General features: G+C 38.8%; 2 protein-coding genes across 2 annotated transcripts in view; both read left to right on the top strand.

Annotated features, from left to right (window-relative positions):
- The window catches only part of IQUB (IQ motif and ubiquitin domain containing), a 232,323-nt gene extending 227,066 nt beyond the window's left edge, over nt 1-5,257 (top strand). Inside the window, exon 14 of the transcript XR_013552896.2 lies at nt 5,158-5,257. The gene's annotated coding sequence lies outside the window, so the exon portion shown is untranslated. The remainder of the gene's footprint in view (nt 1-5,157) is intronic.
- A 5,219-nt stretch (nt 5,258-10,476) lies between these two features.
- Nucleotides 10,477-23,762, top strand: part of SLC13A1 (solute carrier family 13 member 1) — a 96,373-nt gene continuing 83,087 nt past the window's right edge. The window contains exon 1 of the mRNA XM_060633005.3: nt 10,477-10,581. Within this exon, the coding sequence (XP_060488988.2) occupies nt 10,483-10,581 (99 nt within the window). The 5' untranslated portion in view covers nt 10,477-10,482. The remainder of the gene's footprint in view (nt 10,582-23,762) is intronic.

Raw genomic sequence — 23,762 nt, 5'->3', positions numbered from 1 at the left:
CCCTCATCAGAGTAGTTTTACTTTTACCTCAATTTTCATTGCTTCCAAATTAGTCTCTACTTAATTGCACCTTTTGCTCAATTTCAAAGTGCACATTCCCAGATGGAGCACTGGCTGCCAAATAATTAGTGAAAACAAGTGACAATGAAGTTACTCAGAAGTTAATCCTGAGAAACAGTTTACTAAATGTCTATGAAAACATCTTCCAGGATGAGTGATCACAGCAAGCTGCTGGGTCTATGAAAAAATGAATGATTCTGTGTAAAATCATCTGAACGTTTCCTTTATACTGTGTAGATTGGATTTCTTGACAAATGACAGTAGATTGTGCCAAAGGTTGTTTTAGGTAGCAAATCTCTTGGCTATTTGTTTGGATGGACTTTGGATAGTTTCTTTTACATTGTTAATAGTTCTTTTTTTTTTCATTTTTAGGAGAAACATAGCATCAAAGGTTAGAAATCTGTACATTTTCCTAGAAAGTTTTGAGAATTCTACATTTTTTGAAAGAAAAATTTTAATGTATATATTGAGAAGAAATTTTTTGAATATAAATCAGCTCTAGAAATACAGAATGTAAGAGCTGTGAGATCATGTAAATCCTTGATTTTTTAACATTTTTTTTAACATTTATTTATTTTTGAGAGAGACAGAGTGTGGGCCAGGAAGGGTCAGAGAGAGAAGGAGACACAGAATCCAAAGCAGGCTCCAGACTCTGAGCTGTCAGCACAGAGCCTGATGCGGGGCTCAAACCCACAAACGGAGAGATCATGACCTGAGCTGAAGTTGGTTGCTCAACCAACTGAGCCACCCAGGCGCCCCTAAATCCTTGATTTTTTTTTTTTTAAGGGAGAATAATGAAGGCTACAAAGGTAAATTTATTTATCTGGGGAATGCCCACAGAGAAGTAATAAGGCAATGAGGAAAATCAGTAGGAGACTATAGGCAAGGTCTTGAAAGAGTTGAAAAATGGAAGGCACTTTAAAACCGGCAGTAACTGTCCAGATACAACACATATTTAGAGAACCTATCTGCTTAGTAAACAACTGGAGTGCTTCTCCCAATATAAGAGTTGACCTGTCAGTTATCATAATGATACGTTAACTAAGGCAACAGAAAGTAGGCAGCAAGGTTAAGATGAAAAGAGTTGCCATGAGGCTATCAGACCAAGGGAATATCACAATAAAAAAATGAAAATCAAATAATTGTCTTCTATGAAAGTATGGGATGGGGGAATAGCAGGCAGCTGCCTTAAATGTTTTAGATATAGAGAGAGTCTTGAAGTTGAGAATGATTAAAGTGACCATTGAAAGATGAATTTTATACATGGCCAAATATTAGAATAATGCTCCTAGTAGTATAAAAATCAGATGTTAGAGAATATTAGTTTTGGGGGGGGGGGGATACTCCCATCCTTCTCCTTTATGAGTCTATTTCTGTTTTTTTGTTTGTTCATTTGTTTTGTTTTTTAGACTCCACATATAAGTGAAATCATACGGTATCTGTCTTTCTGTGTCTGACTTATTTCACTTAGCATAATACCCTCCAGGTTCATCCATGTTGTTGCAGATAGTAAGATCTCATTCTTTTTTATGGCTGAGTAATATTCTATGTATGTATAAATATATAAATATAGATATATACCACATCTTCTTTATTCACTCATTTATCAATGGAAATTTAGGTTGCTTCCATATGTTGGCTGTTGTAAATAATGTTGCAGTAAACGTGGGGTACATATTATCTTCTCATATGAGTGTTTTTATTTTCTTTGGGTGAATAGTAGTGGAATTACTTGATTGTATAGTATTTCTTTTTTTACTTTTTTGAGGTGCCTACTTGGGTCTTTATACTTTCGGGTGATGCCTCTTTTCCCTAAGGGGAAGGTCTGAGATCCATTCACTCTCTCAGCCTTGGTACTTCCCAGTCCAGGCTCTCTCCTGCTCCAGGAAGTTCTGCCAAGATCCCTGAGTGGCTGATGCTGAGTTTGCGTAGTAGATAACATCCCTACAGAACAAAAGAGAGGAAAGAGTGGCCAAGAGGAAAAATACTAGTGGTTTCTAATTATACTCGGTTCATATTAAATCCACATGTGATCTCTTGGGTGTCTGTTTATAGAGTCACATATATGCATTCACACATATTTAATACTGATGGCATTTCCTTTCTAGAAAATATGAACATTCCTAATTTTGGAGTAATTACTAATGGATAGTCCTCCTTTCTTCGGAGAAATCCATAGTACAATAAGTATAGTTACTAACACTTCTTATCCAGACAAAAACGTATTTCAAGATATAAAGGAATAATTGTTTAGTGAAGTTGAAAGTAACTTATGCCTTAGAAAAAGCTGTTTATATCCATTTTTGGCATTTATGCTAACTAAAGAGTAGAGGGTAGACATAATCAGATGTGTAGCAGAGGCTTCTGGGAAAGTAGATTTCAAAAATTTTATGAGAAATGTGGATTTGTGCTTGAAGACAGGAGACAGGAAAATGCCAACAAGGCAAAAGTCATTGCTATTAACTGTACATCAGTGAGTGAAAGGTCAATCTTGGGCCAGATTCTAGAATGGACTACATTCTACTAAAAGCGCATGTCTACTCAAAGAAGACAATTCAGTAGACCTGAGTTAATGATATTGTCCAAGAGCTGCTTTCTAATGCAAGAGTGTCAACTTGAAGGAAGGTATCTGGAGAAAGGAACCTGTTGAATATATTATCGATGAATCTAGATAAAAATATGCAGGGTGCTAATATTAAATATGTGTTTAGCATGCATGTGATGAATGACAGAAGTCATGGCAATTTAAAACCTATAAAAATCTAAGAAGAGAGAAATTAATAGGGAAAATTTTCTGTGTCTATCAGTATGACAAAATAGAGATTACTAAGCTACACCATATAGAAAAATATTTTGAATGTTTATTGGATGGTAAGCTCAAAATGTTTCAGCAATGTAATACGGCAATGCAAACCAAACTCTGCAGTGCAGCCTGCATTACTATAAGAACCACATAAGAACTGTTCCTGTCTGCTGAACAGCATCTACAGTAGAGCTGTGAACTCAGGCCAGAGGTATGGAAAAAACTAGTTCCTGCTTTTAATCTGAGAAGAGTGCTCAGGCTAGTGAGAAGACTTGAAATTTGAGACACGAGGAACAGTTGAAGCAAATGGGTAAGAGAAGACTTCAAATAATAAAGACTGTCATGTGGAAATGGAGCTTGATTTCCACCTCCCGACTCCAGACCCATGATCCCAAAAAGCAAAATTTAAAAAGCAGGTGGAAGTTACAGGAAGACAAATTTTGGCTCAGTCTCAGGGAAAAAAAATCGAACAGAGATTAGATTAGGGGATATTTAAATATGGAATGAGGGATGATTCATCTATCATTAAAGGCATTCAAGAATGGGCTAGGGTTGCCCGGCTGGCTAAGTCAGAAGAGCATACGACTCTTGATCTCAGGGTTGTGAGTTTGAGCCCCACATAGGGTATAGAGATTACTTACATACATATACATACATATATACACAAACAAACTTGGGGAGGGGAAAGAATGGGCTAAAACAAACAAACAAACAAACAAACAAAAACGGGTTTTCCCACCAATATTTCACAGAGGCCAAACAATTTTCCAAACCAGAGGTACTGTGATTCCCCAAATGTAGAGGAAGCCACATTAGGTCAAGACTCTTGCTGTGAGAATTTCTAATCAGTTACTTTAGGGGCTAGGAAAATAGACATTGTTATGAAAGCTAGCAGAACAGTCAAAATTAGTTGTCTTCCCATAGGACATGTCTTATGCTGTACTAAGCCATAAGGAGTCCTTTGCTGTGTACGTGGCGTCTTCCTCATTCAATGGTAAGCTCTCTTGTGGTGGCACCATACTTTATTCACATCAGTTCACTCATGAGAAGGGGTCCATTTTATTAGCTTCATTTCTTTTAAAATCTCCCAGAGTTTAGGGGCACCTGGGTGGCTCAGTCAGTTGAGCATCCCACTTCGGCTGAGGTCATGATCTCCTAGTTCGTGAGTTTGAGCCCTGTGTCAGACTCTTTGCTGACAGTTTGGAGCCTGGAGCCTGCTTCAGATTCTGTGCCTCCTTCTCTCTCTGCCCCTCCCCCATTCATTCTCTCCTCTCTCTCTCTCTAAAATAAACACTAAAAAATATAAACAAACAAAATCTCCCAGAGTTTAAACTACTGACCACTGTCATTTTTTATCATGTTTATCCAGACCAAAAGTGTAATTTAAGCTGTGTTGTAAATTAATGTGATTTAACTGTACAATCATAGAAATTGAGAAGAAAATATTGTTCTGAAAATGCACCTCTGTGAATCTTTGGTGAAAGAAAATGGACAAGAATGTAAGCATAAATAACTTGTCAGAATAAATGTTGGTATGTTTCTTCATAAGGTCTTGAGTTGTCACAAGGCACACATTTCCTTCCTTTAAACAATGAATTTCCTCTATAAGCAAGCATTTTGAACCGAAAGCTGCCAAACCCAAATAATAAAGCCCATGTGGTGAAGAAGAGTGAATGCTGTAGCTATGCCAACAGAAAATTGCTCCAAGAGGGCAACCTGGCTAACTTCCTGTATTCATGTTAATGACATATTATAAAATATTCTACACTTAGGTCAAAAATAACTTCCAAGGAAGATGGGTCAGCTTGACAGTAAGCTGGATGGTGTCAGTGCCACCTACTAAACTTAAAATGAAATCACCATTAGGAACTATGTTAACACTTTATCTGTTCACTGTCATCAAGGACAGGAGATGTCCCAAGCTCAAATGGACTTTTGGTAGTAAAAATGATGGGAGAAATACCAATGTTTTTTTTTTTTTTCCTGATAGGAAAAGCAGACCTACTGGCTGTGAACAACAGTGAATTCATAGCAGAATTGAGATTACTAGGGGAAAATTTTTACCTCACTAGTTTCTTTAAACTGGTCTCTCTAGCTATACCCAAAAGCAGATTCTAACTGCTTACTTTGAACTATATGAAATCCTTCTGACTTTACAAGAGGACTGAACACTTGGATCAGCTGGGATCATGTGGGCTCTTTCTGTGGCTCCTTAGCTTCCATTGCTGGGGCGTTCTGGAATCATAAGCAATCCTCTCAGAGCACCTGAAACTCTGGTGTGCTTTCTCATCTAGGTGCTGATAACAATGCTACATCCAGGAGTCCTGGGCTCTCCTCTGAATATCACGAGGATGACGATATGTCTTGTGTGTGAAGACGGTTGGAACATAACTGTCACACAAGGTGATTGGGCAGGGGGGGGAGAGGTGGGCAAGGAACGGAAGTAAACAGTGTTCCAGGCAATTCACTTTTGTAATGATCTGCTCAATACTCCGGAATGTCCTTTGTCCTCTTCCCTTCTCAACATTTCTCTCTTCCTCCCTCTATCCTTAGATTTTTCCTTTCATCTCCTAGAGAACCCAGGATAAAGATGTGGCCAGCGTTGGTCAAGGGAAAACATTCCTCCCACCCTGGTAGAGGGTGTGACCCGTTGTTTCTGGCTGGAGTACTAAACTGCTCTGGCAACTGCTCTTTTTTTGCTGGAAATAGGTCTTCTTTTGGAATTTGCTTTGCTTCTCAGTTCATGGGAGTTCAGGTCCTCACCCACAGGTCACAGTTCAGTCTTCACTGTTCAGTCAGCCATTTACCTCATGACATCAGAAGAATGATTACTGAAGTTGTGGTTAATAATCAGCGTACGAATTTAGGAGTTAGGCAGGAATCTGGAGTCTCCAGGGCAGACTGTCTTTCTCTAAATAATGACTTTATCCTTTACATTAGGAAATAAAAATAAAAACTGATGCAGTTCATTGATGTGGGCCTGGAAATGTTCCCGTATATATTATCTATATGTTTCACTTTCATCAAGAGAATTCATCATCTTTTAATTTTTTTTTTAATGTTTATTTCTGAGAGAGAGACAGAGCCTGAGAGGGGGAGGGGCAGAGAGAGAGGGAGACATAGAATCTGAAGCAGACTCCAGGCTCTGAGCTGTCAGCACAGAGCCTGACGCGGGGCTCGAAATCACAAACCATGAGATCATGACCTGAGCCGAAGTTGGTCGCTCAACCAACTGAACCACCCAGGCCCCCCGAGAATTCATCATCTTAAAGAATAGAAAAGTGGGCAAGAAGAAATTGAAAATACTAAAAAGTACTAAGGAAAATGACCACTAAATGCCAGTTAGGAGGGGGAAAAAGCATCTTAGTTTTCATAATATCAAAAAGGGGTTTGGGGCACAGCTCACATACATCATTCAGAGAGTGAAACCCTTCACAGAGCAGGGTCCGGAAGTTGTGGAATTTATAAATGTAACTAGAATATATAAATGGAGATGCACCATGAATGAGTGTCAAAATTAGGAACTAGTCGAGGCTTAGAAACAAATGAACTGTAAGGAGAAAATCTGACCTACATTCCTTGACTTAATTGTCTAACAATAGCAATCAACTAAGACTGGCATGCACCTTGAAGTCTAAAAATTCAAGGAATGAAAATAGGAGCACATAATTGAAGCAAACGCAGTGTTGTTGTTTTTTTTTTTTAATGTTTTATTTATTTTTGAGACAGAGAGAGACAGAACATGAGCAGGGGAGGGGCAGAGAGAGAGGGAGACACAGAATCCGGAGCAGGCTCCGGGCTCCAGGCTCCGAGCCGTCAGCAGAGAGCCCGACACGGGGCTCGAACCCACAAACTGTGAGATCGTGACCTGAGCCGAAGTTGGACGCTTAACCAACTGAGCCACCCAGACGCCCCTGTTTGTTTGTTAGTTAGTTTGTTTGTTTTAAATACAAATGTGCCTATCTGCTTTCACCAATAGTAAAAGCATTCTGACTTTTTTTTTTCTAGTCAAAGTATATACTGAGTATGCACACTTTGTGGGTATATTTGCAATGCAGCAGATATTCCCCCATGGGACAAGCCATGTCTCTTTGCAGACCTAATACACTATTGAAGAATTCCTCTTAGAAACCATACTCTCTCAGCAATGAGGCTAATCAGTTCCCACTTGTCTATATCTGTAGGTAAGTTTAGAGAAACTTTTCACAGAATATTCACTTGTCTCTAGCAGCTTGCTAGAGACATAAGGGGAGTAAATTAATGTCCCCTGGACTCAAAGTGTTTGCAATCTTACTGAGGATTTAAGATTTACATGTATTAATAAAATAGTAATTAAGGTAAGCCAGTTTACTTACAGGCAGGAATGTACCTTACAGATACTAAGTCAGTGATTCTCAAATATTAGTGTGCATGAAAGCTATGTTGGGAGCCATCTAAACATGCAGCCACATTTTGACCCAACAGGGCAGGGATCTTTACCTTTGTCAAGCACTCCAGATTGTTTGGATGTTGTTTGGCCAGTGAGGCTCTTGGGTGGGTGCATGGGAAGTCAGGAACTGTCAGGATGGGTTTATAGAAGGCAGCAGACTGGAGATGAAGCTACAAGTCACACTTCAAGGATTGGTGGGATTTAAATTTAGAGAAGGGAAGCCTATTCTTGGAAGAGGGAAAAGCCTGAAGAAAAGCACAAGTTTGGGAGCAAATGTAGGATAAGAAATATATACCCAGAAAACAAGCCTGAGAGAAGCATGTAGGATAGTCACATTTCCACTCCACTCGTATAGACTGTCTATGCAGCTTACATATCCTAGTCAACCTAACTTCTTTATGCAGGTAATCAGAATATATAAAGAAAGAATCTTTCTTTTCTTCATGCTGGAACCTGAGTTTCACATGTTATGTTCAATAATAAGGCTCAAGGAACATAAAAAAGAAAGCAAACCCTATAGTTACAATTTCTAAGCCAACCAAATCATGTCTATATACAAATTCTAGTTCTGATGGTTAGTATTAGTCTCAGATTAATAGTCATTATGGTGACGTATGACATAGTTAAGAAAACATCATTGCCTTAGGAACCAGAAAGAACTGGGTTTAAATCATTATTATATCACTTAGTACCTGGGACATTTTGCATCTCTTTGGATTTTAATTTCCAAATCTATAAAAGAAATAATTATAACAATACCTACAATATCAATACCTTGTATTGAGTTTTGAAGATTAAACAAGGTGGTTATGTAAACTCCCTGGCACATAGTAAATAACTTTAAATAAATGAATAATGTTTCTAATATTTTTGCATTTGTAAAGAACATGTTTTAAGTGAATTAATCCATGATTATACATTGGCATAATTCATTTTAGATCAGATAGGTAAAATGTAGCACAGTTGTGATATATTAGGAGAGTTATGTTTTTCTGTACAAAGAAGGGGTGCACTTTGGCAGTGGTAGAACTGGTTAACAATGTGATGTGATTTGAAGGACATCCTAAGATATGTTGCCAAGGGGCCCAAAGTCTCCCATTAAGAGTGTCATTCTCTGGTGACTCTTAGAGAGGTATGCAGCTCATATCAGTCATTCATGCCTAGTGTTAATTATCCTGTCAGATCTTTTCTCTCTGTGAGAGTGAGGAACAAGAGATTGGCTGGACGTAAAGAAAAGGTGTAACCATTTTGTAATAAGGGGCACACACAGAGGACTGAGCTGGCTAGAACCTCAGGCCACAGTAGGAGGGTCTAACAAGCCTTAGTCTAGTGAGAAGAGCAGCAGAATAGAGAAAATAAGGCATAGAAAGGAGGCACTGACAAATGTCAAGAGTTTTTCCTTCAGTCTCCGTCTGGTTTGAGAGCCACTGTTCCTCCATTTCTGTTAAATGTCACACAAATGCCTTTTCATTTTTGGTATCATTTCATAAAGTAAAATTCTCTAAGATAAGAAAGTGAGGCTCAAATGGTCTCACCAGGTGGCCTAAGGAAATTTAAGAACAGAAATGGTTTCCTAAAAAACATTCAATGAACTGTACAGAGTGTTACAGAGGGGAAAAAAAAGAAAAGAAGTATTGAAACTGTTTTGGGTAATTGTGTTCCTTTAATGTGTTTCTTTAAAACACTTATTATTATTCCTCATTATTTATTACTATTATTTGTAATTACCATCTCTTTTTTTCACCTGAGAAATTTAAGAAGTAATGTACCTTTCTGGTTTGGAGACTTTTTTTCTGTATACTCTGCTGATTTTCCTGAATCACTATCTGTGATATATCTTCAGAAATTTAGACATTTAGAGGGAAAAGTGCTTTCTCATCTACGTTAATAATAAGGCGAACGTTGGTGAAAGAATTATCTTCTTTGATAGGAAAAGAAAGCAGTTACATTAGTGTGGAATTAGAAATAAGGTCTAAATGCTAACCATAGACTACATAAAAGTAAGGTTATTTATACCAAGAGAAATTAACTATAAATTATAAAAAAAAATGTGTTCTGTTTATACCTAGGGCTAGGTGCATAGTAGTTATTTAGTTGAAGTGTATCACATTATTAATTTACAACACAATTAGAAACAAACCAGAGTCCCTAGCCCTGAGCGGTTTTGAAATACATCCTCTACATCACTGTGAGAACAGTCACCACCTTCACACATGTGCTTACACACACACACACACACACACACACACACACACACACACTCACCCCTTGAATGGCCCCAGTGACTTATTTCTGGGAAGATTTCCTGTTAATTATCCAGTCAGAATCAGCCCAGTAGTGTCAACTTAGTCATGAAAAAGTGGAACAGGGGAGGGCTTATATAAGGCTTTATGATAACTTTTAGTTTTCTATCAAAAGAGACAATGGGGTACAAGAAATACACAGAATTTTGCTTTCAAATAGTGAATAAATCATTGTGCAACTGAGTGTGATATTGGGAGAAAAATGCTGCTCAACATCAGAAGCAGTGTTATTTATCTTTTGAATGAGAGCAGAGAATTCCTAAATGAGAGAGGTCAGGAGCTCTTCTCTGAGCCATACTTCTCATAGGCAGTGCAGAGGGCTGCCTCAACACATTACCTGAGAAGCCCTAGAAAAATCGGTACCAAAACCTTTACCTTTCACACTGCCATACACTGAAATTCCTACTGCTGGAAATTGCTATTTCAATTCACACACTGAAAATGCACTTTCTTAAAAAGGGCACTGGGGGCATCTGATAGAGATTGCTCAAGGCACCACCCAAATATGGAGCCCGGAAGTCAGGGGACATCGAAAGGGGCAGAGGGGCCTCACTGTGGGCAACATCAACAAACCTATTTTGCCTTCCCCTAGATATGGCCAATAAATGTTCTAGTTAATGTGAACAAATTAAATAGGGAAAATCAGTTGTATCTTTCAAAATCCATACCAGCAAGTGGCATGTGATTTCTTACGAACACTCGGGCTTCTCTCTCCATGTTAATTGTGACAGTAAAACAATAAAAAATCAAGATTTAATTTTAACTCATGTTGAACCATCTAGTGCAGTAAATTATGATGATGGGCTGGAGAAATATTAATCCGTGTTGGTTATTTAACACCTGCCTTATTTTGAGAAGAGCACTATCAAACGTGTCTGCTCAGGACAATGAACGTCCTCAGCTATGTTCTAGTTTATCGTAAGTTTTTCCTGGTAGTTTTCACTCTGTTGGTTTTACTGCCATTGCCAATCATCCCTCGCACCAAGGTAAGTGAACCTGGAGAATAGGCTGGTGGATTTCCTGGTTTATTTAGCTGTCCTTTAATAGTTTCTGTGTAATTGCCTGGTTCAGAACTGGATGGGTGGTGCCACTCTGAGTTTGAAGTCAGGATGGTCGTACATTGTGTTTTGTCCACTTTTCCCCTTTTTAATGGTTAAAGTTGGTTGATCCTCAGTATGACTAACTAGAATAATTAAATAACATATTCAATCAGAATTGTTCTCTTTCTGGTTAACCAGATGAGACAAAGAACAAAAGAAGCACAACCCTTGAGATCTTGTCATTCTAGTTATCAATCTCCAGGGACGACCCTGGGTTAGCACGATCCCATCTCCCAAGGCCAGGCAGCTTTGGGATACTGGGGAAAGAGCTAGAAGAATAACCGGGAGCCCCAGGGTCTAGCACAGACTAATTTACTTGTCAGCTCCATGGTTCAGTGTGGGCCACTAAACCTCCTGGAAATTTAGTTTCCTTATGGAATGAGAAAACGTTGAAAGCATGATGTAATTTTCCTCAGTTAATTAGAAAATTTAATAAATGATTGTACCATGTTCCAATCATTTGAGATCTTATTTCAGTTCGGTGTACTTACAAGCATTTTTCTGTTTGCTTTTAAGTGTAGTCAAAGTCCAGAACAATAAACCCAAGACATTTTTAATCCCGTGGTAAAATGATTTGAATCAGCAAGCATTTAGTGAGCATAATGAGTGTTACTTGGTAGGAGGACAATCACTGGAGCTAAACTCTCTGCTTTAGGTCACAGATATACCACTTACAAGCTGTGTGACTTGGGCAAATCAGTTAACTTCTCTGGGCTTCTGTTTTCTTGTATGTAAGCCTGGGAGAGTAACAGGCTTGTTGTGAAGATTAAATGCATAAGCATTCATCAGTAGTGGCTGGCACACAGTAAGTAGGGCAGCAAGAGTCTCCCTAAATGTGTTCACCCACAGCTGGTGCAGTTCCCACCACCCCATGATGGCTTTCTGATGTTCTCTAACAAATATTAATCAAGGTTTTACCAGTCTACGCTGAAGTAGAATCACAGTAATTATAATATGGTGGATCTTTCAGTCTCCTCAAAAGCCTACCACTGATCTAGGAATCTCTGAAGGAAATTCATGTGAGCTAATGAAAAATCCTTTTTGATTCTACCAAGGTCTCCTCTGCCTGTAAAGCTGGGGAAGGGCCTGGCCTCTACTGCCCCTGGCTACTTGTTGCCTCGTGCAGGGGGCAGCCATCCAGCTGTAGCAGCCTCCCAGGCTGGGCCTCTCTCTTCTCACAATGATGACTCACAATTCCCTGTTGAGGAAGGGAAGGACTCCCACCCTTTTTGGTCAAACATTGTCTGAACCCTCAAAGCCTTAAAGAATTTCTAGTGAAAACAATAGGCCCTGTCCATTGCTTTGGTTTAGTTGGTTTTGTTTTTCAAATTTTGTGTGATTAATCTTTTTCTCAACCCCTTCTGCTTCCCGTATCAGCTACTTCTGAGGACTCCTATACGAGTCTCTGGCAGTTACAGACATGGGACTCTAATGCGAATGCTGCTCTATCTGAACCCCCTTCAAAGACTTGTTACTCTGTCTAGTGTGCATGATGGCCTCCTCTTTCAAACTCCCCTGGTCCTGTGGGCCCCCCAGACCTGGCTGAATTCTACCATTCTATCATGAATACATCCTGGTTCATACCTGGACCCCTGCTATAGTTTAATATTTCTGGATTAGTTTCAGCCTAAATCCTTACTTATGGCAGAGAAAATAAGAAATCAAGCTAGTCAGTACAAACTTACGCTATGACTATATATCATTTGTGCTGCTCCTTTGACATACATGTGCATGACACTTTGATTATCTTCCATAATTTTCAGAGGAAGTGCATATATAAATTCGTTGAAAGGGAGAACAACTAACTAAATAAAAAGCAGAGGTTTCAGTGCATGATTCATTAATCAGAAAGTATATTCTTGTTGAGGAATGCAGTCATTAATTTTTTTTTTCAAGGCACTATGACAGGAGTACATTAGGTCTGTGGAGAAACCAGGGACCTGGCATCAAGTTGCATTTGATGAACTGTGTTCCTCTTTCCTTTTCCACTAATCAACTCATTTGTTAAAATTCAATCAGTGTTAATGTGAGGTTTTTTTCCTAGTACAATAGCATGATTTCATTTTTGACTACTTCAAATGCATATTTAATCATTCAATCAACTGCTAAATAAACTCAATAGTATTTTAACTGTTGCTTACAATGAAAGCAGAACTTTTTTTTTCAAACAATATGGGGCATTGGAGGGTATGAACTTAAAGTAGAGGCTATTTTGACATGGATGCAAATCACTTTATTGTAACTTTCAGATGACCAAACTGAAGAACCCTATGCTTCTAAACAGCCAGTAGCAGAACAACTAAAGAATTCAAGCAAAACAAAAAATCAATTTTGCTTTATAAAAATACAATAATTCTGCGTGAATGTCAGAACAATGAATTATTGACTGATTTTTTTTTTTTTTTTCATTTTTCTACTGCTTATTGAGTTGTTTCTATAGATTGGCCTTAACCCTTACCTTAATTCCATCGCAGTTTAGAAATGTACAGGGGTGGCTCAGTAGGTTAAGCAGCCAACTTCAGCTCAGGTCATGATCTCATGATTCATGGGTTTAAGCCCCACTGAAAGCTCAGAGACCACTTCGAATCCTCTGTCTCCCTCTCTGCCCCTCCCACGCTCTTGTATGCGCGCTCTCTCTCTCTCTCTCTCTCTCTCTCAAAAATAAATAAACATTAAAAAAAAAGAAATGTGGCATTAACAATTAGAGACCCTTAGTAATTTTGCAATATAATATTCAGAGGGAAGGAGAAGGAATTCCCTTTGCAGAACATGCCTCTGTTATAGGCATTCTGCCAGCTGCTTTATCTGAATTATCTCATTTAACCTTCATTACAAACCTATAAGACAGTCATGTATGTTCTATCATTCTCATTTTCCACTTGGGGAAGCTGATGCACAAAGTATGTGACCCAACAAAGTTCACATAGATGCTATGGAAACTGGATTTAAACACAGATTCTGTAGGAACTCAGACTTCATGCTTTCCCAGTGATTATGTTTTAGTCTTTTCTGTATTTTGTATTTTTTGAAGATTTACCCTCTATTTCGAATAGTTATATAAAGTGTGGCTTGATGATCATTATCAACAACTCAGGCATTTCTCCTTGTGATAATACTTTAGAAGGTCAAAATACAGAAGGGGTGTATCTTAGCCATTTCCTCACTTGACCTCTTGCTGTTCAACGTCTTCAAGTTAGAAAATTGCAGTGATTCTAACTACTGCAGATGGGCATATGAGAACCAAAGGAGCAGTCTTACATGTGTGTCATTTGCTGAATGTCCCAGAGTTTCAGCTGTACAAGCTGGTCATGTCAGCTTGTCAGCATATGCTGTACCTTCCCTTCACACCTGTACCCAAGTGTTCATTATGAGTCATGGCATTCGATTGGCGTCTTACGATCTTCTAGTTGGAAGAAATTTTAAGACTGTGTTTTTCAATGTTTTCATGGAAATATTTCGTAGCAAAGGAGACTATGCTCATGGGCATAAGTCAAACAGAAGCTCAAATTTAATCCTTATGAATTAGGTATTATTATTAGTCCAGTTCTGCAGATTAGAAACAGAGACAGAAACAAGTAAACAGATTACCAAAATGTGGCTGTATAGATGTTTCCAGTCAACATCTGTCTGACTCCAGAGCTGTGATCTCAACCGCAACTGAATATCTGTATTCTTATAGCTTCCACAATGGTAATAAGTATACTCCTAATACATTGGGATAAATGTCACATTACTAAAGGAATCACACTTTCTTATTGCTTTAAAATGAAACATCAGTTTTTAATTATGATATAAACATAAAGGTAGTCTTAGTCCTTCTCCAGTGAGTAGCTAGTGATCAATAAAACAAGCCTGGAATATAATTCATATTTATGTAAATATTTGAATGAAATTAATAATTGCACTGAATTTTTCTCAATTTGGAAAGGAACTTTCTTAAATATTGCCTGATAAAAAGTTAAAATTGGCGTAGGCCATATGCCATAGTTTCAGTGATATCCTCTGTGCAATTGTGTTCTTTTATTACTGTTTTTAGCATCTTGTTAATTTTTACTTTTCTCAGTACCCTCTACTATTCCCTTACTCATTTTTCCAATTCTTGGTTTTTCTTTGATTTTCTATTAATAATACAAAAAGATAAGAAGAAGGCCAGGGTTTTTTGAGGAGCAGTAAGAGGAGAAAATTGAGCAATAATATTTTCTGTGTATAGAGTGCATTTCTTCCAGTCGTATCTCACTCGGTCTGGCTTTTCCCTGGTTTATCCCTAATTAGAACCCCTTTTTGAGATAAAGAGAGGGGAAACAGCCACACAGAAACTGAGCAGCATGTCCTAGTTAATTGGTTATAAAACCGAAACCAGATTTTAATTATCTCTCAGATACTCCAGGATCTCTCTGCAAAATATTTTACACCAAGAGAGACTTGGAGAGAAAAGAGAATGGCAGAGTCAACACAGCAGAGCATTAGTGCGCAGTCACGACATGGGTTAGGGAGGGAGGGACTATGGCATTAAGGGCAGCTCTATATCTGCACTGTCATGTGCTACCTGCATTTCCCTCACAATATATTCATCTGATATGTCATGAGTTTCAAAGTTATAATAGAAATTATAATAAATAGAAGAAATGATACAAATGACAGACTTACGGTGCCAAATCTAAAACAAAAACAAAACAGGAAAATATCATGCTTGTAGAGAAATGTAACCTTGTAAGTGATAAAGGATGTACCAGAAGGAGGAAGTTCTGACAGAGAAAATGAAAATGAAGGGGAGAGAATTTAAAATGATTACAAGTGAAAGAAGAGCAAAGGGGAAAAACTCCAAGAAAACATACTGAACTTTGGAAGGGACAAGTCAAACAAGCCTTTCAATAGGAATAATTGATATTGTTCTACATGTTGGTTTAAAGCATAGTAGGGACTTAAGATATGGGGGGAAATGCTGTAAACTCCATGAAAGTAAGCACTTCAGTCACAAAAGAGCATCAAAATGATGTAGGGCAAGAAAAAAAAAAGGCAGAAGTCATGCTAATAGTAATGTGGTAGATGAACAAAATGAGGAAATCCAAATTTGATACATATTTTTTCATGAATATTTTATGAGACCTTGCTAAGCCCAATGTGTTGTGCTAAGTGAACTGTGGTATGTAAGCATAAGTTTAAATTAATGTTTCTGCTTTCAAGAAGCCTGCACAGTTTTTGAAAAGTCAGTACACACTGTGGCAAACATTAACCACAAATTTAAGGTTGTATATAAATACACACCAAATGATTTAAACAAATAATTTGTGTCTAGACATGTAATTAAAAGGCAGATGGATCTCTGGGGATTCATCCTCCTCCAGCCCCACCCCCACCCCATGTCCTCAATCACACACAGTCCCGCTTGTCCACCACCTGCTGCTCCTTCTGTTTTCTTTATCTCCCAGAACCTGCTAGCCTTCACCCCATTCCCAGGTCTGAAACCTGTGCGTCATCTCAGGTGCTTCAAATCATCAGTCTATGTCGTGTCACTTCCTTTTTTTTTTTTTTTTTTTTTTTTAATAATTTTTTAAATGTTTATTTATTTTTGAGAGACAGAGAAAGACAGAGAACGAGCAGAGGAGGGGCAGAGAGAGAGGGAGACACAGAATCTGAAGCAGGCTCCAGGCTCTGAGCTGTCAGCACAGAGCCCAACGCAGGGCTCGAACCAGATCATGACCTGAGCCAAAGTCAGACACTTAACCGACTGAGCCACCCAGGCCCCCCTGTTGCCTCACTTCCTAAATCCCCCCTCCCGTCTGCTTCTTCATCTCCCTGCTGGCACTGCTTTCTTTAGGCTGTCCCATATCTCTTTCCCATGGACCATTTTTAGTCTTTTTCCCAATGTCTCCTACCAGAGCACTATTTTTTAAATGCCAACCAGGTCCTGTTGTATCCCTGGTCAAAGTTGTTCAGTGATTCCCTTTTGCTTACGGGGGAAACAAATATCTAAACAAAGCATGTATACACTGATGGATGTTTAAGATTTTGCCATTGATTTGTCCTAACAACCCTCTCCCAGAACCCAAGTACCTGTCTCCCACATTCATGTTTTACATGTTAGCAGTATTTCACTATTTGCAGTCCCTAGATTACTATTGACTATCCGTGGCTATTCTCGCCGCTCTGTCTTTGCACATGCTGTACCCTTGTCCTGAAATGCTCTCTCCTCTTGCTCTGTCATTTTTGAGGAAGCAGATCAGGCAGTGATACAAACTGGGAATCATCCTCAATGCTCTCGATGCATCTTGGATACTTCAGCCTGTGTTATAGTACGTGTTCCACTTTGCTTTTATCATTGCCTCTCCTGTACACTCTAAATACCTCAAAAGCATGGAGCATACTGTTTAATTTCTGTTTTCTCTGGCATCAAACATAGTGCCAGTCACACAGTAGATAGTTGATAACTATGCTGAATGAGAGTGGTGATGTCTAGTAGTAGAAGGATGTGGAGACTTAATCCAGATCTTGGAGGAAAGATAGGATGCAGGAGAAAGAAGATGATCAAAGGAAGGGACTTCAAATACAGTGACAAGTATGGTAAAGGGACAGAACAAGAACGCTGGAGTAAGTTTTTTTCCTTCCGTGGTACATTTTTATACCTAGTTTGGTAATGATAATCAGTATCAACGTCTGCTATAAACCTCATAGCAGCCATTAGAAATACTCAGTATTACACCCAGTTTATAGACAAACAAACAGAGTCTAAAAGAGGTGAAGCAATTTGTCCAAAGTCACACAGGCTATATAGGGAGTAAGAGGATGTAAACACAAGTCTCTCTGACTCCCAAGTCCATCAAGGATATTGCTTCTTTAATAGTATTTATATCAGATCTTTAAAAGCTTGTGCACAGTTGGCCTTACTCCATCGTTTTCTGGGTTTTCGAGTACAAAAGCATAAGTTGATATGAGGCCTCCCTCTGCCCGGATTGCAGGGTAATCATGACCCATGATGGACAAATAGTGTGAGCAAGCCTTAGACTCTGATTGTTTTACGCTGCTGAGATTTAAGGACTTTGCCACAGCATAGCCTCAGCTGCCCTGACTTATCTTGCACATTCTGAAAAACTTCCCAAGTGACTCTGTCGTGCTGCCCCTGGCCCATTTCCTCATCTGTAAAATGAATAAGACTCTTAAAAGAGTTTTAAATGTGATCTGTGGATCAGCCGCCTCAGATTCACCTGAGCTACTTTTTCAAATCACAACCTCTGTACATGGAGTACAAGACACTGCACGCTTAACAGACTCCTCATGATTCTGAAGCTGTCACTTCACAGACTGCATTCTGATCGCCCTCTAATGCATTCTCAGGTCGGAGAACGAGGTGGGCTCTGTGGTCATTTCCGGTTCCCCCGTGTGGGTGGCGTGTGAGGACTGTGTATCTCCGTTGCTAATTAGTTGCAGAGGTGAAATGAAAAGTAGGAGTTAATCATTCCCCAGTAATTGGCATAGTGGCGCCACCAGTTGCCTTTCCCCGCTGTCCATTTGGGCCAAAAACAAGAAATGCTCGTTTTTTCCCTTGACTGTGTGGTTGAGCTCCTCCTTACTCTTTATCTTCCAACATGAGAATATTTCTAGTCATGGTAAGCCTTGCAATTAGTATGGATTGAGTCTTGAGAAATCACTGCGTCAGAAAAGGTAGGTGTATCACAAACCACGCAAAGCCCTTTACAGGCTCTGTGAAATAATAATAGTGTTTTTCTTGTAGCAGACAGATTTAAAATGCATGATTTTTCTCCTTTCTTAATTGCTTTGTGTCCTCTTTAGAAAATCAATTGCAGTGAGTGAGGCCTGTGATTGGTCCTGCTTTTCTCCAGCTGTGCTGAGAGATCATACCCACATACGTACTAATTCATCAGCCGAATTGCTCCCTAATACCAGTCAGAGTGTCATTAAAAAAGGAGGGAAGGGGCAAAAGAAACTATATTTTAAAGCCTAATTTTTATTCCAGTTCCATCTGGAGATATAATTTAAAAGAGAACCGAGGTGATTTTTAAGTATAATCAGCCACATTTCCCAAGACAATTTGACAGTCGGAATTTGTGGAGGAAAACCGTTATCCAAATTGCCTAGTCATAGCTTCATTTGCCTTCCTACCTCTGCAGCAGGTACCCTGGCTGCACTTGGTTGAGGTGGTTAAGACAAGATACGACTGTGTTATTGTTAAATGGGGCCTGGGGAAGCATGAAAGTGTCGGCTGTGAGGAAGTAACCTATGCAGGAAAAGTTTTAGCTCCAATGCTTGTTTACTGGCAAGAGAGATGTGAGCTCCGGGAAAAATGTAGAGACATTCCCCCACTGGGGTGAGGGTTAAGATAGCCGGTGCCAGACAAGTGGGAGAGAAAACAAAAAAGAAAACAAGGCAAAGTAAAGAAGTTCCTAATGCTGAAGAATTCTATGTTTAGATAACGATTGAGAGTTTTCTAGAAGGATCAAGCCCTATAAATAGAAACAACTGTAGGGAGAACACAGAAAAACTGTGAGAAGAAAACATCTATTCAAGGAATATTCCTGAGTGCTTCGTATGTTCCAGGCACTGCTTTCAGTGCAGGAATAGAGCAATAAATAAAAAATATATGCTCTCGGAGCATTTTTGCTTGGATTGAATCCCAGCTCTACCACGTACTAGCAATGTGATCACTAATCTCTAGTTGAACTTAGAATTACAAAATGTACCTCAAAGAATTTGGGTGCACATTAAGTCAGTGGAACACCAAATATTGTATCTGGCACGTAGTGGACATTCATAAGTGTTATTTTCCCATCCTTTTACTTATTCATAGGTCAGAAAAACACATTTGTCCATTTACCTGGCAGATGTCTTCACCTTTTTTTTTTAATTTTTTTTTTAACGTTTATTTATTTTTGAGACAGAGACAGAGCATGAATGGGGGAGGGGCAGAGAGAGAGGGAGACACAGAATCGTAAGCAGGCTCCAGGTTCTGAGCCATCAGCCCAGAGCCCGACGCGGGGCTTGAACTCACCGACCATGAGATCGTGACCTGAGCTGAAGTCGAACGCTTAACCGACTGAGCCACCCAGGCGCCCCTGTCTTCACCTTTTAAATAAGTTCTCCTGTCTATAAAGTTCATGATCCGCAGTGTAGATGAAGTTTGTACAGTTAGGATCCCTCTACCCCAACCCCTTCTCCACGCTACACCCAAAGCAAACACATGCTTCCATAGACCAGAATGGGTAAGACAAACAAACAGGCGGAGTAAAGGTGAGAACTTAATGGTTCAAAATACTCCCACATCATCCTGAGGTCAGGTTCAAAGAGCCAAACTAAGTGCCAGAGAGTAGTTTTCTTGCAGCTGTGGGGAGAGGGGGGAAAAGACAGACGACTGTCTGTGGCAGCATTCATAGGAGGCAGACACGCAGCCTCCCACCCAGCACCTGACTCAAGCTACTGGATCCAGCTAGATGATTGGATTTGCATTGTCCTGGTAGGGCAGGACCCCAGGCTGCCAAGATAAGACATTCTAGATTGGAAGCTAAGGACTTACTGGAGGCAACTGTAAAGCTTCTGGATGAGGAATAATGAATATAGAAAAAATAAACACAAAGATAAAAGAACTACCCCTCAGGATAAATATGAAAATAAATTTCAGCATGCAAAAAGATAATTAAGAAAGACTGAAAATGAAATCAACACAGCAATGAAACACTCCAAATCTAAGGAAAACAATAGGGGAATCAAGACAAGTTTGAGAAAAATATAAGATGAAGGACTTGAGATACAGATTGTAAAACTTGTTAAAAAGCTATAATAATTAAAAGAGTTTAACAATTTTGCAGAAAGTGATTTTTATTTATTTTTTTTTTTAAATTTTTTTTTTCAACGTTTTTAATTTATTTTTGGGACAGAGAGAGACAGAGCATGAACGGGGGAGGGGCAGAGAGAGAGGGAGACACAGAATCGGAAACAGGCTCCAGGCTCCGAGCCATCAGCCCAGAGCCCGACGCGGGGCTCGAACTCACGGACCGCGAGATCGTGACCTGGCTGAAGTCGGACACTTAACCGACTGCGCCACCCAGGCGCCCCTGCAGAAAGTGATTTTTAAAAGGTGGCTGTGATTGAGGCCAGAAACGAATGTGCCTTCACTTATAGAAATTTGGCATAAGAAATGGGTAACAACAGGAATTGGTGGGAAAAAGACAGACCATCCAATTTAAAAAGCCAGGACATTTTGGCTACCCATTTAGGAAAAATAAGGTATCAGTTTCCTATATAAGGAAATCAAGGCCCTACTCTTGAAAAGTTTTAACTTCAGAAAAAACCGTGGGAGTATATAATACAGGAAGAATTTCTCATACAAGGTAGTAAAAATTTTTAAAAATAAGAACATTTTAAAATAACTGCATTAAAATTAAAAACTTGTCAACCAAAAATACAATAAAGCAAATTGCATAGGCGAGCCAGACATTAAGAAAAATATTTGAAAATATTTAACTTCTAAATAAATATTAAGAATCTAAAAGGTAACTCCACAGATTCATGAAAAAAAGAAGCAAAAAAGCAACAGAAGAATAAGAGGTTATAAATAAGGTGATTTGCAGGAGAGAAACAATTACGTTCAATTACCATGAAAAAAATACTTCAGTGGTATTCAAGCAAATGCAAATTAAATTAAGAGGAGCTTTTCATACCATCAGATTGTCAAATAAATCAATTAGCCCAATATACCAATGGTTGGTGAAACGGAACTCTCTCACATTGTTGGTACTGATATAAACAGATACAACTATCTTAGACATCACTTGAGCAATACTCACTACAGTTAGAATCCACGCCTCCCATCTAGAAATTTCACTACTAGTTTTCGATATATACTCGAGCTTTGAAAATCTCTTTCCTGATATCCACATGGAGGCAGGGTACAAAGATGTTGGGGAAAGAGCCCTAAACCTTCAGTAGAAATATGGACAGATGAATTGTAATAAATGCATCAAAAGAAATGCCATATCCATTTAAAATGAATTAATAATAGGTCTACATGTATCAATATGAACACATTTGAAATACATGAGTAAGATGGGAAATTAGGGTAAAAAGGCATTTTTTGCATGAGTAAAACAAGTTAAAAAATGATATAGACAGTAAGCCTTGTTTAATTTTAAAACCATGCGGTGTTTATTGTCTATAATGTATTAATGTCTACATGTAGTAAAATCGCAAAAACATGGGTAGAAAGGGTACAAACCACATTTTAGACAGTGGTTGACTTTAAGGATTGACCAAGAAGAAAGAAATGGAGTAGTTTATATGTCCCGAACTATACGTGGAATGTTTTATTTACTTAAAAAATTCAAGCAAATGTAGCAAGTTGTCAACATTTTAAAAATATGATGAAGTGTACAAGTGTTATATTATTTTTTCATATGTTCTCAATATTTTATTTAATAATTGGAATACTACTCGACAATGAAAAAGAATGAAATCTTGCCATTTGCAACAACGTGATGGATCTAGAGGGTATTATGCTAAGTGAAATAAGTCAGTCAGAGAAAGACAGATATCATAGGTGGAATTTGAGAAACTCAATAGATGAACATAGGGGAAGGGAAGGATAAATAAGATAAAAACAGAGAGGGAAGTTGGGGTGCCTGGATGACTCATTTGATTAAGCGTCCGACTCTTGGTTTCAGCTCAGATCATGATCTCACAGCTTCGTGGGTTCGAGCCCTGCATCGGATTCTGTGCTGGCAGTGTGGAGCCTGCTTGGAATTCTCTCTTTCCTTCTGTCTCTGCCCCTCACCCACTTGTGCTGCCTCTGTCTCTCAACATAAACAAATAAACTAAAAACAAAACAAAACAAAACAAAACAGAGAGGGAGACAAACCATAAGAGACGGTTAAATACAGAGAACAGGAGCACCTGGGTGGCTCAGTCGGTTAAGCTCTGACTTCAGCTCAGGTCATGATCTAACAGTTCATGAGTTCAAGCCCCGCATCGGGCTTTGTGCTGACAGCTCAGATCCTGGAGCCTCCTTCACATTCTGTCTCCCTCGCTCTCTCCGCCCCTGCCCTGCTCACGCTCTGTCTCTGTCTCCCTGTCTCTCTTTCTCTCTCAAAAATAAGTAAACATGAAAAAAATTAAATACAGAGAACAAGCTGAGGGCTGCTGGAGGGGAGGTGGGTGGGGGGATGGGCTAAATGGGTGATGGGCATTAAGGAGGGCACTTGCTGGGATGAGCGCTGGGTGTCATATGTAAGAGATGAATCACTGGGTTCTACTCCTGAAGCCAAGACTACACTGTATCTTTATTAACTTGAATTTAAATTAAAAAATAGAAAAAAAAATTAAAGATATATTGCTAGAAAGATTCTAATACTTTTTTTAATATCAGAAAACAGGAATCTCCTGTTCATATTGGTAATTAGTCTGCACTTAATAGCTTCATCTCTGTCTGGTATTTGAGAGAATCTTCATGCAACAGAAAAAGTGGCGATGGCCCTAAATGAGCCAGGAAGGCACAGCGGACACACACAGAGTGGGAGACTGTGGTTAAGTGACATTAAACCTCATACTGCGTAACAGAATTTACAACATCTGCATTCTGCACAACTGCCTTTTGTCTGGCTGGATGTAGTTTGTTTGCTGAATTTGCCCATGTAATTTTTGGAAATCGTAGAGAGCAGATAAATTTTTGAACAGAATTTTTTTTCTTTTATTTTGAGGTATTTTTATTTGGAAAAGCTGTCTCAACTCCCCCACCCTCGTTTCGTGTAGCATCTTGAGACTGAATCATGATTTTAAATATCCTTTTTGTAAGATCAGTCTTAGAGTTTGGAATCTTTTTTTTTTCTTACTCTATTTTCCTTCACAATAAACACCGAAGAAGTGGACATGATTGTGTTGCTCTGACTCAGTTCAAGATCTCATACTAAAGTGCTTTCCTATTTCTAGAACAAAATTTTATTTAAATTATTACTTTTTTTAAAATTAAATTAAATTGTAGTTGCAGAGTTCATTTGAATAAGATATCAGTGATTTCTACTAGACTTGAGAGGCATTGGAAGAGAGGGGAAAACAATTCGCCCACA

This window comes from Panthera onca, chromosome A2 (genome assembly GCF_046562875.1).
Source record: "Panthera onca isolate mPanOnc1 chromosome A2, mPanOnc1 haplotype 2, whole genome shotgun sequence".
NCBI classification, from domain to species: domain Eukaryota; kingdom Metazoa; phylum Chordata; class Mammalia; order Carnivora; family Felidae; genus Panthera; species Panthera onca.
This window is presented reverse-complemented; position numbering and strand designations above follow the sequence as displayed.